At 35.3% G+C, this 19,151-nt stretch overlaps 1 protein-coding gene across 1 annotated transcript; it reads right to left on the reverse strand.

The window, feature by feature from the left end:
• Positions 1 to 640: 640 nt before the first annotated feature.
• On the reverse strand, positions 641 to 5,200 carry LOC109813203 (HMG-box (high mobility group) DNA-binding family protein). Its single transcript, XM_020377346.3, has 6 exons — positions 5,041 to 5,200; positions 4,141 to 4,296; positions 3,301 to 3,358; positions 2,955 to 2,999; positions 1,023 to 1,103; positions 641 to 936 (listed from the first exon to the last, which is right to left on the reverse strand). The coding sequence occupies exons 1-6, from the start codon at positions 5,100 to 5,102 to the stop codon at positions 886 to 888; spliced, it is 453 nt and encodes a 150-aa protein (XP_020232935.1). The 5' UTR covers positions 5,103 to 5,200; the 3' UTR covers positions 641 to 885.
• Between the last annotated feature and the right edge of the window lie 13,951 nt (positions 5,201 to 19,151).

Consider the following 19,151-nt stretch of genomic DNA (forward strand, 5'->3'; position numbering starts at 1 on the left):
CCGGAAGGTGTTTTTTTTACTATAAAAAAAATGTCATATTTCAAGTCATAAAATGTTAGTGGTACTGTGGTAGGTTTGCTAATGTTAGTAGCTTTACAATCAAGAATTGGTGTGTTAATATAGTGATTATGGATTTACACTAATCAACTTATAGTATGTTAAAACTATAAGAAACTTCTTATATTCATGTTAAGCATGCGCTGGTATAAGAAACTCTGAATACCACAATATTGAGTAACATTAGTTTCCATTGCACAAAGACTACGTTAATGTGTAAACCTAAATAACTAATAATTTTCTTTTCTCTATTAAGATGTCACCTTGTTTTATTTGTAGCGATATAAAGATGTCATTTTTCAGGGGTTATACCCGTCATACATTAATACATCTTCAAATCATTTAAAAATTAGACAACAAAGTTTGCAAAGCATTCAGTGATGTCATGGCTGGTATTGTTTGTTACTTTTAAAATAAATAAATATCATAGTTTTCGTTCAGAGCACCAAGCATTCATGTTAACAGACTTAGGCCATTCTACGAGTAGCGTGTTTGGACTCGCGTAAATTGGAATTTTTACGTTAAATGTGACAAAAACGTAGAAGTTATATATTATGTGTCTGGAGACACAGTGCATGAGATATAAACCAAGTCTATCAGAGACAACTTTTATGCGTATTTTGAACCTTTACGCAGCATTCACTATCTCAACATATATGCCCAAATCTGCAAATTTAAACATCTAAATACAACTAATGTACTTTACACATGGCACAGAAATGATAATTATCAACAAGGACAAATAAGAGCTGAATATACAATTGTTAGTCCAAGCAGTTTCAATTAATACAGATCCAACCTTGCATAGTTAGAAAAAATAACGTGACTTTACTCTTCGAACTCTGATTCCTCGTCAGATTCTTCAAACTCGCCACTTTCCTGCCAATCACCAGAAAATAATTTGTATATTTCATAAGTGGGAAAACAAGATCACTCACTAGCCATGAAAATGACAATTTGCTTACCATTTTCTTGTTAAATTCTGCAACTGCTCTATCAAATTCTGCACGCTTTTCTGTTGCAATATCATAGTATTGAACCTTCTCCTGTCAGATACAAGTGTTATTGTATTAACATAGAACTCACCCATGTGATCTTTTTCTTATTGCTAAGACCTAAAGGAATAAAGTATATGCAAACTTGATTCTCCTTTTCAAATAATCTAGAATAAAAGGGACTGTATGTCTCAAGTTCAAGTTCTTCCTATACACCATTCAAAGACTCAAAGTTCTATCCAAACCGTAAATTAAAAAATAAAGTTCTATAAACCTGATGTTTTAAAGTTGAGTTAGGATGTGGTGTCAATCACTTATGTTGTTTGTTCACAACTCGTTATGGAGATCTCCCCAATGTTTAACCCCCCTAGCATCCCCCACAAAACCCTTTTCCTTTGCCATTTTAGGTTTTCATGAAATTACAGGATCATCACAAACCATGTGCAGTCAGGTCTGACCAAGAACTAATTCAAAGTTCAAACTTTTATGTAGTTAATACACAGCTGCATTACAAGCCTACATAGATACCATTTCCAACGCCACCAACACCATTACAGTACCAAAATCCAAATAATACACTCAACATTCATCAATCAAGAAACTAAAGATAATCTCATACTTATTTTATGTTATAGGTTCTGAGTATACCATTTTTCTAAGATTGAAGTGCTGAGAGAAATATCATGTATTGTTGTAAATATGAATATCTTAGGAGTTTTGATATAATATTTTCTTATTCCTTTTATATTTGTTTACTTTCATAGCAATCTGTTTTAGGGACAAATGTATCTTTACAATAGGGTAAGAGAAGGATGCAAATGGATGTTCTCAGTAAAGCACATAGCTGATGGAGCAATAGCCGGGTACAAAGCAAGATTGGTAGCCAAGGGATATACATAGAATTATGGGATAGACTATGAGGAGACCTTTGCATCAGTGGCAAAGATGAATATAGTACGAGTTATACTTTCACTTACAACTCATTTTGGTTAGGACTTACATCAGTTTGATGTAAAAAATGCCTTCCTACATGGAGATTTAGAAGAAGTTTACATGGAAATTCCCCAATAAAACAAAGTATGTAGATTAAAAAAGGCCTTGCATGGACTCAAGTAGTCTCCACAAGCATGGTTTGCAAAATTTACCCGGACAATGACTTCTTTGGGATGTAAACAGAGCCAAGGGGATCATACTTTGTTCATAAAGCACTCCCCTAATGGCAATCTCACATTACTTTTAGTCTATGTAGACGACATGATTATTGCAGGTGATGATGAAAAAAAATTGACCCAGAAGAAGAAGTTAGCAACACAACTTGAGATTAAAGACTTGGGGAAGCTAAAGTATTTCTTGGAAATTGAAGCTGCTTATTCCAAGAAGGGCATATTTATATCTCAAAGAAAATATGTCCTTGATCTTCTTAATGAAATATAGGGAACATTATTGTTGATATTTTTAAGACTGCTGCATAACTGAATGCTGAGCAGAAACAAAATACTGGGATGTGGGAATTCAGCTGGGGTAAGATGACAAGATAAGAGATAAGAGGGAAACATAGGTAGTGCAGGGGAGGCATGGATTGAGAGGTAAAGGAAATGGGTTTGGAGCAAAGGTTAAGTGCATCTACAGAACTCTAGACTTATCTTTTATTTTCTGCATTTTCTGTTCATGTAAGGAGGTAGTCCCTGTTTCTTTTTATCAGTAAATATATCAGTTCCTATTAGTATATCAGCCTGGAAATGCAAAAGTAGTCATAATGAAAATTCCAATTGCTTTAAAAATAATAAAAATGTTTTTCTTCTTCACATGCTTTGTTTACTCAGTTTCAGCCATAAAACATCACAACCATAATAATGAAATTCAAGTTGACAAGAAAAGGAGAGGCTATTGAAGAAAACTAACCTCATAAGTCATTGTTTTCCACTTCTCTCCACATGCCTTGCCAATCTGAATGAACAAAGGATGGAATAAAACAAAACGGAATTATATTAATTTGCAGAAATAATAATAACCAAGCTGCTATTTTCAAAACTACAGAAAAGTGTAAAAACTTCTTACTAATCCTAAAATTACGGGCAATTTTTAAAAATCAATGTTCATTGCTCAACAGCCGCAACTTTTATGTTGTGTTGGCTTTTAGAAATTGAAAATTTGTAAATGATCAGTTGTGCAACAATCTTCCTTCAAGAGCAATTAACAATATAAACTAAATTAGAAGAAATATTAATAGAATGGATTCAACACATACATCACGCATTGACTTTACATCTGGATTCTGCTCTTGAAATTCTTTACGAAAATCCTCCCTTAAGAATGAAAAAGAACTTCCAGTAAACACAATTGAAGATAAAACTTTCCATATAAGAAAGAAGTAGTTATTTGTTAAAAATGGTGATGATCACCATGTAAGGTTCAGTGCCATATACAAAGCAAATAGAATTATATTGAACACAGAAAAATAAAAGAAGCTAAAAGCAAGGAAAGGAAACTATCACAAGAAAATCAAGTTTAAATGTCACAATAATCATGTTTAAAGATGAGTGGTCAGTTTAATTCTTGAACTTCAAACAATGATGCATTCAAATACAACTTGTATATATGCTAACTTGGACAAATACTGACCTCCTCGGCATTATTCCTCTAAAGCTAAATATATTCTACTTTTGAATCCCGCATAAATTGAAAAGAAAATGCGTAAAACTGAATGATTCTCATCAACTTTAGTGATGGCATTACCTCCAAAGTCCAAAGGTAAATACAAGGACCAGCAAGATGGCCAAACAAAGTAAGCATATAATATCAATCATAGGTTGTTCATTCTAACAATGAACAACAAATATTTTGCTACTTTTTAAGAGAGCTTATATTTTCAGAAACTCAAGATATGCAAACAAAGCTATGGAAATGCCATATATCTAGAAAACACATACATGAAACTAAAATGGAGATAAATTCATATAAATTTAAACTTCCTCCAAAACATTATAAGTTATAACAAATGGGAAGTACAAAGACTAGCTAACACCTCATAAAATATTACAAGTAACCAGCACATTAAAAGAAAAAGGGGAAACAAAGGTAGCTTTACAAGAAGTAGAAGAAAGCAGTGGGAGGTTTCTTTGGTTTCTTGGCATCAATCTTCTGTTTCTTCTTCTTTTGCTTTGCTATGAGTTTCTTTCTTGAATTTGTCTGCCGCACTGATCTCTTGATTCCCTCGTTTGATTTAATCCTCAACACTAGTTTGCTGAAAAATCCATTTTAGCATAGTACTTAGTTATGGAAACAATTTTAGAACATATTTGAATGTTATCATCAATCCACCCCCTCTTTAACAAACAACAAATGAAACCAGAGAAGTAAACCTATACACCCATTAGAACTTCACAATGTCATCATTGTATTTAGTTTCTGGTCTAAAGTTCGAAGCCACCACTAAATATCAACAACAGACCTGAATTTTATCATCTCTTTACCCTTTATTTCCTCAACTGTTGAACAATTAAATGTTGAATTCCAGTCTCTGAAGCAATAGAAAACTCTAACCAAACAAATAAAGAGTATCCTCAAACGACCACCCTAAGTTTCCCGGCAATTGAAACAACACCAAAACTTGCAAAATGCAACACATGAAAAATGAAGACAGAATCCCACCCAATATTTATAATTTATTGTCTCTTCCTTCACAGATTCCTCCACCAACTAGCAAAGGGAGCAAAATGTTTCCAAAGTATAGTAACAAAAAAAATTCAAGTAACTACACTTACATGACAAACACGATGACCCAAATGAGAGAAATCACATGGAAATAGAAATTGTTTTGAAAAAAAATACAAAAACCAAAACTTAATTATGTTATTTGACCATTCCTTCTTCGGGGCTCCATTGGAGAAAGTGAATGGAACTGTAGAACAGTGAGAGTGACAGAGGAAGGGAATGGAGAGTGTGATGAGATTAAGAAAGAGAAAGTGAAGAGAAATGGGTACACTACCCGGAAGAGGCAGAGGTCGATGGAGAAGAAGCAGAGTGAGACCCTTTTGCCTTTTTCGCCATCTTTGTTTGAAGACAAGACACCCAAACGATGTCGCCTTGGAGCAGTCATTTTGCATTTATAATTATAAATACCTTTTTTGACAAAGAAAACTAAAATCAAAGATGACTGACCCTAAATTTTAACCTAACACTTCAAATCCCTAATTTGATTTTCTTAAAATAAATTCCTACGGAGTATATTTTAAAGGTTTGTGATTGTGAGCAAGTCCTTTAACTTATGAATTATTTTTAGTTAGCTTCTATCGTATTTCTATTAGGAATTCGTTAAATACTTAATTCAATATTTTTAAATAGTTTAAAAAATTATTAAAACAGTATTTTAATTTGTGTATTTCACAAATTAAATATTTGTTACATATAATTGCATTTAATTTACAAATAAGTACTATATTTAAATTTTATATAAATAGATATTTTAAATATATAAATTATGTTTTTGATTTAAGATAAATAATTTATATTACAACATAAAATTATTTTTAATTATTGATAATTAATTTTAAAATATTAAATTTTAATTCATAAATAAATATGATAAATAAAAAATTGAATTTGATAAAAAGTTGAAAGAATATTCGAAAATATTTTCGTTAAAGAATAATTTTTAAAAGTATTTTCATGTAAAATAAACATTCGTATTTAATATATAAAAGTTGATAATTATTTTTCTCAAATTTTATATATGAAAAAATAATACTCAAAAGAAAAATATCATAAATAAATATTTTTGAGCATAAAAATTTAGCAAGTATCTTATTTTCATTTTGTTATTTATTTCGGTTTTTATTGTGATCTAGATTACAACAAATTTAAATTCTAAAAATTGAGATTATAATGATAGTAAATTTGTATATGACAAGGATTAAAATAACAATAACATATAAAAGTTAGGGACAATAATATAAGTGAGGGATTTATTTGGTATTTTTTTAATGTTAAGGATTGTCATGATAATATCCTATAAAGTGAGGGATCAAACTATTAGTTTATTCTATCTCTAAATATTTTAAGGACTTGCATCTATAACTATATAAATGGAATATATGTTTTTGGTATCCACTTATTTTAAGACATTTATACTTCTATGTCATATTTTAATGATTTTTTGTTAATCTATTTCTAAAAGATAAAATAAGAAGAAAAAAAAATTACACAAAACAAGTTAAGTGTCCACTTATTTTTTTTTTCTTCAATGAAGGCTCGTTTTAATATTATCTTGTAAGTCTTTAGGGTTTACAAACACCGACTTTTTAAGTCTTACATAAAAAAGGTTTGTAGTTTGGTCCTTAAAATTGTTTTGAAAATCATATATACCACTAGTGTAAGTTTTTTCACATACAATATCTCTTAAACAATAAACTTGAAGTCAAAACAATTAATACTAAGAAAGTTATTAGGTCATTAGCCGACTAAAAAATGTTGGTAAGTTCTCTCAAAAATAGATATGATAAGCACAATTTAAGCACAAATCGTAATTTGATCTACTACTTGATTCATTCAAACAAGTCAACATTTTTTACTTTTAGGATGCTCTCATAGATAACACAAAACTAGTACCGTCAATAACATCTAGTAAACTTTGAGATATAGGCACCATAATTAAGCATGCTTTATTATAAGAAAAAAGTTAAGATGGGCCATTTGTAAAATTTACCATGCACCAAAAGTTTTAACAGTTAGATTAATCTGATTATAATAAATCATATCTACATCAATCACACCAAATTATTTCCCTCTACTTTCCACAACTGAGTTTCTTTGAGGTATAGAATGCTCCCATTTTCGCTTAACACTGATGGTAGAATAATCCCATTTATTATCTGATGTGGTTAACACTTAACATATATAAATATAACCGACCAGTGTGAGATTGATTTAACGGATAAATTTTTCACCATAACTCCCTTCTTATTATAAATTATCAAGCACCATATTATCTAAACTCCACCCCTGCCATAATCACTTCGTTTGATTGGTTTGCTAAGAAGAAAAAAATAAGTAAAAAATAAAATAGATAAAAACAGAAATAAAAGAAACAAGTAAATAAAAATAGTTGAGAAATAAAAGAAAAATAAGATTGTTTGATTTAAGAAAAATAGAAATTAAAAAATAAAGAGCCTAGGGTACGCATAATTTTCATATGTTCTTATAATTTTTAATAGATTATGGTCTTTTAATGGATATTTCCACTTTGTGGTGATAGTTAGACTGCGGTTATTATTATTATTATTATTTTTTTTTATAAAAAATTCAATTGTGGTAGTTTTCGAATCATAGAGTGAATTGTTATAAATATTTTGATGCCGAGTTTGATTCCATAAATTTAAAATAAAAATAAAAATCTCACATTTGGCAACTGAGTAGGTTCTATCTTGGTGGCTTGATCAAATGTTCAGATGGATTTTGGTGTATGGTTCTCAACTTTTAATAATTTTCAATTAATAAAAATAAGTATATTATATTGCTAGCACTTTTACTCTTTCTATTTTCTACTAGCAGAAAAAAGGCATTTCGTGTTTACATTATATTAAAAGAAAGAAAAAAATAAATAAATAAGAAAAAAAATGAAAAATTACTCATAAAAAAAGATAGTTATTAAAAAATAAATAAAAGATCAAATGATCCATATAAAAATAGAAACCAAAAATAATTATTAAAAAAATAAATAAAAAATAAAATAAGAAGTTACTCATAAAAAAATAGTTATTAAAAAAATAAATAAAAAATAAAATAGTCCATATAAAAATAGAAACCAAAAGTAGTTATTAAAAGTGGTATTCCCTTTATATTAGTATAGATAAAAGTATAAAAAAAAAAAAACTGATTTTACAAATTAAAAAAATTAATTACTTATATTAAATTTTATTAATATCATCATATTTTTTTAATTATCATGTTATAAATATTCAAAGAAATAATATAATTAAAAGTCATATATTAATGAAAGTATATTTTAGGGAGAACATCATATAAAAGTATTTAAAATTTGTTTATATTAAAAAATATGTATAATAAATAAAAGATGAAGAATTGATTTCCCACCAGCTCTTAGCTTATTAGAGGGGTGTATTACTTTTGTGTATAATCTTCTTGTTTTTCGTTTTTTGCTTTTAATTATCTATGTTCAACCAAAAAAAATAAAGAGAGAGAGAGAAGGACTATTTATTAAGGCGTCTATTTAGGTTGAATGCACGGCATTAGAGTTCTCATTTGTGAATCAGGTTGAGTAGTTGTTTTTGATCTTATTAAGAGCGACGCAGTGCATACTCATCATTCCGTTCCTCTCATTTGTGACAGCAAAGCTGTAATATAACGGGTAACAATCTAAATTTTTTAAAATTATTAAAAAGATGTATTAATTAATTAAACAATTATAAGTATTTTTAATTAATTAAAAATATTTATGAAGTTATTTTGGCATAAAAATTTTTTTAATCATGTAATTAAATATTTTACAAAATATATTTTTATAATATGAGATATTTAATTAAGTTTTTGTTTTAAAAATAAATGAGGGAAAGAGCATTTTTATAAGAAGGAGTTAAGTATAGTTAGTTTACGCCGTTGGTATTTCACACTTATACTTCTCTTTATGTTCAAAAGAAGGCGATCATTCTATAATATTGTGTTTGTTGATGAGTGCTAATCAACAGGAGAGTGAGTAGTCTAATTGATGATATATGTGTGTGTATGTGTGGGTGTGTGTTTAATTCCATGAAATTAACTAATTTCTTGGATCTTAGATTGTTTATGGATTCTTGTGGGAACCCTAAGAGATAAACGTTTTAGGTTAATAAGGGATAATTGAGATGTTTTTGTATGAATGAGTGAATTGTTAAGTTATAGATGAATATTTTGAGTGTTAATTATGCTTGTAATCAATTGAATTGAGATAATTTAGTTGAGTGTGAGTGTGAGTTTTATTGTAGTGAATTTTTCCCCAAGGCAGCAAATGACACGCTCATGCAACTAGAATTAGCGTGCATCCACTTGCACACGGATACAAAAGTTTTAAATGATTGAATTAACTTTCAATGCCTTCATAAGAGTTATAGCCTTAGATGTTGACTTCCTAATGTTGTTGGAATCACAAAAAAAAAAGAGGTTTAGAACTCAATTTATGATCAAATTAGTAAGCGAAAGTCAAGTTGTCAAACTTAGACTCAAATGCTACGATTTTGTAATTTTTAAAAGTGATGGATGACAAAATTAACTTTTGGGGTCAACATACAAGTTATAAATAATTGTCTTAACTTTCTAAAAAAATTAAGATAAACTTGATAGCATGTACATAGCTTTAGATATGTATTTAAATATCATATTTGGACCACACGAAGTCATGGAATATTAACTTATGGAAATGTAGTTTGTGAATGATGATGATGAATGACTTTGACTTTTAAGTGTTTGATCTTATGAATGGTTTGAGATACCTATATCAATGTTTAGGAAAGATAAATCATGAGAGAAAATGATTGTGAATAAGTTATGATGTGAGTTAATTAGTGTTTTGATGATAGCGATGCTTAATGAATTAATATGTGATATCAATAGTATTACAAGACTAGTTAAGTTATCAATTTAAATACTTAGTTGTTAGTGATATCCTAGTGATTATTGTTGAGGTATTAACATATGATTAGATGATTTCATTATGATTATATCTTAAGTGTTATTGGACAATATTATGGACACTGTATTTGAATTACAAACATGTGACTCTTGTGTATTATAACGGGTTGTGCATGTATTAGTTATTTTATCCAAGTAAACATTATATGTGATGAATATGTATTTATGATGTTGTGAGACATGAATGATGTGGATGATGTGAGTTGTTATTCGTAAATTGGCAAATCAATGTACGTGGATCCTGTGAGGGTCATGTGAGGAAAAATTGAAAAATCATTGAATATATATTGTAATAATATGATATTGCATCGGATCTTGAGTGACATGCATCATATGCATAAATATTTTTAATAGGTACGATATGGAATATAATACACTACTAAAGAAGGTTTCATTAATGTAAAAGCTTGGAGATTCATGACCTTGGGAACAATTGAATTTGAGAGTCTCGATTTTGCTTGCTTGTATGCATGCGCTGGAACTTTGTTGAGATTTCCGTTGAAACTACTTTTGCTATCATTGTAAATCATTTTAATTCTATCAACGGTCTCAAACACGACAAGTGTATCGGCCGTTCAAGTAGTAAATTATATCGTATCCACAGGGACTAGTAGATAAAATAAGCATTTATTGACTATTCGCGACTAAAGAATAATTCCATTTTTCATAGTTTGTCAGACAAATTTGAATTAAAGTTTATGACTGTCGCCACCGGCCCGAAACGGGCTTTCGGCATTCGCGAAGGATGGTTGGACTCTTTTATTTGTTTAAAAATATGGATTGCTAGAATGACTTATTCTCAAACTGAGACCTTGTCAAACGAGCAATTTTATTAAAAGGCTCACCAATCCATGTTAATCCCAAGCGGGACCCTCCATGGATTAGCGGTTTTCATAAAAAGGAAGGGTTCGTGGAGTCGCCACCAATGTTTTACTCAAAACATTGGAAAAAGAAGTTTAAGGCAATCGATTCAAAAATCGACTTCGGCCATGACAACCAGAGTCGGGTAAGGGAGTCGGTTACGCGTGGGGAAGGTGTTAGCACCCCACAGCGCCCCTTTCGGGTTCCTTATGACAGATTATTTAAAAATAATAGTGCAAAATTACTAAATTACCCCTATTTATTCTAAGCAATTATAAATTAACTATCTACATGATGACAGTTTAAATATGTACACACAGAAAGCGGTAAAAGAAGGGACTTTAAAGATATAAACCTTTGAAGCGTGCTTTCTTATATATCTTGACAGAAATTGGGAAGCGTTTTGGCGTTCCCTCCCTCTACAAGACCGCTCGCTCCCTCCTATAAAATTTTAACTATGGAAATCCGGAGGATTTCCCTTCGACTAGGTTCGAGACTCAAGCAAATGGCTCGTGACTCAAGAACTTCGTCGGATCAACTCTCCGAGTGATTTCTAGGCAGAGCACTGCTAAAAAAAAACCCAGAATACTCAAGAAGAGGGTTAAAACTCAGTGTGAAAGTGTCGAATGACGTCCAATTGACGTCATATTTATAGGGATGAGGCGCAATACGGCCTCTGGGGGTCAATACGGTCCGTATTGAAGTTTTGAACTACAATACGGCCGTATTGAATTCAATACGGTCGTATTGAAGTTCAAAAAACCTCAATACGGCCGTATTGAAGTTCAGTGCAGCCGTATTGAAGTTCAGTGCAACCGTATTGAATTCAATGCAGCCGTATTGAAGTTCAGAAACTTCAATACGGCCGTATTGAGTTCAGTGCGGCCGTATTGTAGTTTAAAATGTTCAATACGGCCGTACTGAACTTTTGGGAGGCCGTATTGGGCTTCATTCCCTCCACTTTCTTATTTTCTGCTACTCTAAGACCTCTAAACCTACAGATTGTCATCCTAGGGTCTTCCAGGGTCTTCCAGGAGTCCTTCCGGCTGACTTTCCTTTGGTCTTCGAGAGTCTTCAAGCTTTATTTCCGACCCGGACAATTTTAGGGGTCTACAGCTGCCCCCCCTTTACGTAGTCAAACGGCCTTTTAGTGTACCGGTTGATAAGTAAAGGAGTTGACCCAATTGTCCGGGTGATGTGCCAACCTTCTGACTTGTAGCGTCTTCCGGTGGAAAATTGTTGAGTAGCCTCTCCAGGTTGTTTGCATACCTCGGCGCTTCTGACAACCTCGGTAGCTAGGTTTACCCTCTCTAGGGTCAACTTCACTCGACGCCCGAGCCGGAAGTTGAACACCAACGTGCCTCTGACGACGCTGATGGTTGAGTACTGTCTCTCCAGACTCTGAGTACCGTCTCTCCAGACTTTGAGTACCGTCTCTCCAGACTTTGAGTACCGTCTCTCCAGACTCTGAGTACCGTCTCTCCAGACTCTGAGTACCGTCTCTCCAGACTTTGAGTACCGTCTCTCCAGACTTTGAGTACCGTCTCTCCAGACTTTGAGTACCGTCTCTCCAGACTTTGAGTACCGTCTCTCCAGACTTTCTTTGAGTACCGTCTCTCCAGACTTTCTTTGAGTACCGTCTCTCCAGACTTTCTTTGAGTACCGTCTCTCCAGACTTTGTTTGAGTACCGTCTCTCCAGACTTTGTTTGAGTACCGTCTCTCCAGACTTTGTTTGAGTACCGTCTCTCCAGACTTTCTTTGAGTACCGTCTCTCCAGACTTTCTTTGAGTACCGTCTCTCCAGACTTTCTTTGAGTACCGTCTTTCCAGACTTTCTTTGAGTACCGTCTCTCCAGACTTTGCTTTGTCTCTGACGACCTAGGCAACTGAGTTTGCCCTCTCCAGGGTCTGCGTCCGTGTCTTCTGATCACTTCGGCAATGCGAGTTTACCCTCTCCAGGGATCTGAGATGATTTTTTGTCTCCACAGTCCACTATGCTGCTTCGACAGTTGTTTTTGATTTTGATGCCACTGAGGGCTGGATAACGCAGGGATCCGTCTAGGGGATGTGCAGTTATTCATAGGTTTTTGTGCCCCAACTTGCATTGCTTAGTTGGTACCCATGGAGAATTTCTGACTCCTTGAGGTGTAGACACAGATGCTCTCTCTCTGAGTTGAGCGATGCCTTATGTTTGGCTGTCGTCCTTTCGACGTTGTGGAGTATCCCGGTTATCCTTATTCGGGTATCTCTTTTGGGTTTTTTTTTTATTTTTGTCGCCTCTGTGTAGGCTATTATCCGTTGGGGGATTTTGTCATTGATTGTGATTAGCCTCTTCTGTTAGGCAGATCATCTTGACGCTTGATGTTTGGCTGAAAAGCCAGATTCCGCTTGGGGAATTGTTATTGATCTTTTGGATTTTTTCTTTTTGTAGGAATGCCTCTGTGTAGGCGACTGGGGATTTGAAGTTCTTATGTATCCCAGAGTATTATTTAGAAAGCCTCTTCAGGCTTAGCTTCACTCTTCGTTTGAGTTGGAAAGCTATCTTCCACTGAGGAAGTCTAAGTCCTTTGACTTGGATATTTTGCTTGGATGATCGCGCTTCCATTGGGGATTTTGACGATCTTGCTTTGATAGCTCTCACTGGGGATTTGTTCCATGAGCTTAAGCTGAGGTTTCTCTGGGGAGTATTATTTCTGCGAGCCTCTCCAGGCTCAGTTATTCTGAGAGAGTATTATTTCGGCGAGCCTCTCCAGGCTCAATTATTCTAAGAGGGAGTATTGTTTCGGCGAGCCTCTCCAGGCTCAATTATTCTGAGAGAGTATTATTTCGGCGAGCCTCTCCAGGCTCAATTATTCTGAAGGAGTATTATTTCGGCAAGCCTCTCCAGGCTCAGTTATTCTGAAGGAGTATTATTTCGGCAAGCCTCTCCAGGCTCAATTATTCTGTATGAAGAATTGGTTTTTTGTTTAGCCCAAGAATGCGAGCTGAGACGTCTTTTGGAGAGTATTATTTCGGCAAGCCTCTCCAGGCTTAATTATTTTGTGGGAGTATTATTTCAGCAAGCCTCTCCAGGCTCAATTATTCTGTACAATTTGTTGGGTTTTCTGTATTTTGCCTTTTTTGTTGATTTTGGCTTTTTCTGTGTTTTTGCCTTTTTTGTTGATTTTGGCTTTTTCTGTGTTTTTGCCTTTTTTGTTGATTTCGGCTTTTTCTGTACAGAAATGTCTCTGAGGAGTATTATTTTGGCAAGCCTCTTCAGGCTCAGTTATTCTGAGAGAGTATTATTTCGGCGAGCCTCTCCAGGCTCCATTATTCTGAGAGAGTATTATTTCGGCGAGCCTCTCCAGGCTCAGTTATTCTGAGAGAGTATTATTTCGGCGAGCCTCTCCAGGCTCAATTATTCTGAGAGAGTATTATTTCGGCGAGCCTCTCCAGGCTCAATTATTCTGAGAGAGTATTATTTCGGCAAGCCTCTCCAGGCTCAGTTATTCTGAGAGTATTATTTCGGCAAGCCTCTCCAGGCTCAGTTATTCTGTACGTTTTATTGATTTTCTGAATTTCTGCATTTTGTTTGCTGCTGTCATGCACAAGCAATTTTCTATTTTTTCTATTTTATGCGACTGCCTCATGATGAGGTCTTTGAATATTTCTTTGTGGCCAATACGGCCATATCTATTTCAGTACGCCCGTACTGAGTTGAAAATAACCCTGTTTTTAGTACGGGTGTACTGAACATGATACGGGCGCATTGTTTTTTCTGAAGTTTATATTTTTTGTTTTTTCCAATAAACAGAGAATAAGTGATCTTCCATTACACCTATCATCTGTATGCATGTATGCAGTATGATGCACCTAATTCTATTTGATTCACTTTTCAAAAGAATTAACCGATGCGTTTCTCTGTTTGGATTTTTGCCATTCCTCTAGACGGGCTGTGTGCTGCCGATTTCTGTAACCGATGAATGATGCATGTTATATTGAGATTTGGTGTCATCAACCAAATGATTTTCCTTTCCTTTAGAAGATGTGTCAACCCTCCTATTGACTACTATATCTCCATGTTTCCACTAGATTATTCAAAAATCGTTTGGGACAAGAGAGAAAAGAAGGAAAGGATATATATATATATATATTTTTTTTTTTTCGAAAGTTTGTGTTTTAGAGGGGATTATTTATTTTTTTGAAAAATGGATTTTGTAAGAATGGCTTGGCCAATGGTAGGCTTAAGTGTTTAGGCTTGTTTGATTAAACACTTATGAAGTTAAGCACGTCTTGGTTATTAACATTTGTGATTTGACAACTTGGATAGCTTTTCTTGAGCCCCTTTTGTTGAATTCAGTTGGTGGTACCATCATGGATTTATTCTGTTTTTCGATTGCCCTAACTTTTGCCTAAAACACCCATTTGTGGAGTTTTAGCGGGCTTTTGTTTTTGTTCATTATTTTGTAACCCTAATTTTTGCCTAGGTCACCCTTTTGTGGGATTCCTAGCGGGTCTTTTGCTCTTATTTTTGCGCAGTCCCCTTTTTGGGTTTCCTGCCGAGCTTCTTTTATTTTAAAAGATTTCTTTTTACCCATGATGGCACTTGTCGAGGCCAAGGGAAGGTGCTCCAAGTTGTCACACACACTTCCACATAAAAATGATGCGGGTTTATTGTTATCAAGATGATTTTAACCTCATTTATGCTTATTCAAACAGGGTTAAAAATAATGTGGTCTAGAATTTTATTGCAAGCAAGAAAAGAAGCAATAAAGAATAATGAAGAATGATTTTATTATAATCATAGTGGAAACATGTGCCCTATCGAGGCTCGGGGGTCGAGCTGTCCCCGAGGAGTAATCTCTAATAGTCATCAGGTTTACACATCCCTATCGGAAGGAGAAGAGCACTTGATGACGACGACCGGCCTTGACGCTTGTGAATCGGCCTTCCTGAAGATCTGGCTTAAAGAACGTCGAGAAGGATCTTGATTCCTCTTCGTTCTTTGATCTTTGTTAGGGTTGTATCCTAACCCTTGTTTCCCCGGATTATCCTTGATAATAGGTAGCTCGGGAATTCCTTGGGAATCCTTGCCAAGTCCTTGTCCCGGCAAGTATCCATTCTTGGTGAGCATATGGGCTACCTTCTTCATTTTTCGGGGAAATGTTTCAACATTGGCGATCTCCAATGCTTGGAAGGCGGTTTCTAAAGCTTCCTCTGCTGCATCCACATAAGGTATGTTGAATGGCTTGCTGATGAGTATGTCATCTTCAGCTTGTACAGTCACCAGTTTGTCACCCACTATGAACTTGACTTTCTGGTGGAGCGTAGAGGGTACAGCTTTCGCATCATGAACCCAAGGTCGGCCAAGGAGACAGCTGTATGCCGGAGTAATGTCCATCACTTGAAATTCGACGTTGAAGATGGTGGGTCCAATTTGGATTGGGAGATTGACTTCTCCCACCACTTCTCTTTTAGAACCGTCGAAAGCTCGAACGATCATGTTGCTCGGGTGCATTTGGATTCCCTTGATTGCCACTTGCTCGAGCGTTCTTTTTGGCATCACATTCAAGGAAGATCCATTGTCTACCAAGACTTTAGCGATGTGATACTCCTTGCACTTTACCGAGATGTGCAAGGGCTTGTTGTGGTTCGGTCCCTCAGCGGGGATCTCTTCATCGGTGAAAGTGAGGTGATCATTAGCCGTGATGTGACTAACAATCCCCTCAAACTTGTCTTGGGAGATGGTATGCGACACATATGCCTCGTTCAAAACTTTCAACAGAGCTTGCCGATGCGGTTCGGAGCTTAGGATCAACGACAACAGCGTAATCTTTGCTGGCGTCCTATGAAGTTGATCCACGATGGAGTACTCGCTCTGTCGGATAAACTTTAACAGCTCGTCTGTCTCCTCCTCGGATTCTTTTTCCTCGGTTTTCTTTTCTTCTTTTTCTTTATTCTTGGGGGCTTTATCATGAAGATCTTCGGGAGTGTAGATCCTGCCACTCCTAGTCATGCCCCCAAGTCCAGCGATGTTGGAAATATCGCTGTCGGCAGAAGAATGGATGTCGTATATCCATGGCACAGCCTTATTTGATTCGTAGGGAAAAGGCCTTGGAGCGATGATCCTTAACGGCGTTGGACCTTCCCCTTTGTTTGTCTTGATTACCAACAACGGAGTTGACGTATGCTCGCTTGGCGCGGTTGTTGGCTTACACTTAATAACAAATGGCGTGCGATCCATCTTGAACATACGCATCGATTATTTCTTTCTTTTTATTAATGTTTATTAATGATTTATTGGGAGAGATGTATGAAATGCAAACCTAGATCCCTCCATGATCTTTGATAAGAATGCATGACATGAGATGATGACGTTGAATATGCATGCATTGTGTTTATTCAACTAAGCATTATCATGTTTTTAGGATGTCCCTAAGATGATGCATGATATTTCTTGGTTTGGATAAATAACCCTTTTTTTCTTTTTTGGGTATTTTGTTTTTTGTATTTTTTTTGGGTGAAAAGGGAAACTACCTACATGAATGTGATGAAGGTAGATGTTAACACCATGCAATGGAAGATTCTTATTCCTATTTATTCTTATTTAAAAAGGAATAGGAATGTTGTATGTTTAAAGAAATGCAATGTATGCTCAAACAATTTCACATAAACAATGCACAAACAATTCACTCATCCACGAACAGTCACGAGCGAATCACGAGGTAGGGGTATCCTGCAGAAAAGTGTATATTCAAGGTGGATCTAACTGTTCTCACCGGTCTGAGGCCCCCAAGGTGCCCCCATTATAGGGACCCAATTCCTCTCGTCGTAAGCCGATGGAAAGCTCCAACGCACTGTCGGACTCGAGTTCATGGTTATCACCTTGAGTGATGCTTTCCGACAACGGTCTACGGGCACCTATAGACCCATTCGACAACCGGCCGTACTAACATCCACTCCCTATGGCTTACCACTCATGCCCCCGGGTATAGAGGGAACTGTTGTGTGCAAAGGTTTGTGTGCAATTTATATTTCAAACAATTGCGAGAATTTAAACATACAACAGTTATTAAAGCCAAATAGATAAACATGTTATCATACAAGCAAGGGGTAATGAAGTAATTTTAACTATTATTTGTTAAAAATAATCTGTCACTAAATGGGACTGACTCTCGAAGCTTCCCCAGTGGAGTCGCCATCTGTCGCCACCGGCCCGAAACGGGCTTTCGGCATTCGCGAAGGATGGTTGGACTCTTTTATTTGTTTAAAAATATGGATTGCTAGAATGACTTATTCTCAAACTGAGACCTTGTCAAACGAGCAATTTTATTAAAAGGCTCACCAATCCATGTTAATCCCAAGCGGGACCCTCCATGGATTAGCAGTTTTCATAAAAAGGAAGGGTTCGTGGAGTCGCCACCAATGTTTTACTCAAAACATTGGAAAAAGAAGTTTAAGGCAATCGATTCAAAAATCGACTTCGGCCATGACAACCAGAGTCGGGTAAGGGAGTCGGTTACGCGTGGGGAAGGTGTTAGCACCCCACAGCGCCCCTTTCGGGTTCCCTATGACAGATTATTTAAAAATAATAGTGCAAAATTACTAAATTACCCCTATTTATTCTAAGCAATTATAAATTAACTATCTACATGATGACAGTTTAAATATGTACACACAGAAAGCGGTAAAAGAAGGGACTTTAAAGATATAAACCTTTGAAGCGTGCTTTCTTATATATCTTGACAGAAATTGGGAAGCGTTTTGGCGTTCCCTCCCTCTACAAGACCGCTCGCTCCCTCCTATAAAATTTTAACTTTGGAAATCCGGAGGATTTCCCTTCGACTAGGTTCGAGACTCAAGCAAATGGCTCGTGACTCAAGAACTTCGTCGGATCAACTCTCCGAGTGATTTCTAGGCAGAGCACTGCTAAAAAAAACCCAGAATACTCAAGAAGAGGGTTAAAACTCAGTGTGAAAGTGTCGAATGACGTCCAATTGACGTCATATTTATAGGGATGAGGCGCAATACGGCCTCTGGGGGTCAATACGGTCCGTATTGAAGTTTTGAACTACAATACGGCCGTATTGAATTCAATACGGCCGTATTGAAGTTCAAAAAACCTCAATACGGCCGTATTGAAGTTCAGTGCAGCCGTATTGAAGTTCAGTGCAGCCGTATTGAATTCAATGCAGCCGTATTGAAGTTCAGAAACTTCAATACGGCCGTATTGAGTTCAGTGCGGCCGTATTGTAGTTTAAAATGTTCAATACGGCCGTACTGAACTTTTGGGAGGCCGTATTGGGCTTCATTCCCTCCACTTTCTTATTTTTTGCTACTCTAAGACCTCTAAACCTACAGATTGTCATCCTAGGGTCTTCCAGGGTCTTCCAGGGTCTTCCAGGAGTCCTTCCGGCTGACTTTCCTTTGGTCTTCGAGAGTCTTCAAGCTTTATTTCCGACCCGGACAATTTTAGGGGTCTACAATGACTATTGGAATGTTAAACTATAAAAGTATTTGTTTAGTGTGTGGAAAGGGGTAGAAATAGAATTATGGTTTTGTAAGATTGTGGGGTCA

This window comes from Cajanus cajan, chromosome 2 (genome assembly GCF_000230855.2).
Source record: "Cajanus cajan strain Asha chromosome 2, NIPB_CcT2T_4, whole genome shotgun sequence".
In the NCBI taxonomy this organism is placed as follows: domain Eukaryota; kingdom Viridiplantae; phylum Streptophyta; class Magnoliopsida; order Fabales; family Fabaceae; genus Cajanus; species Cajanus cajan.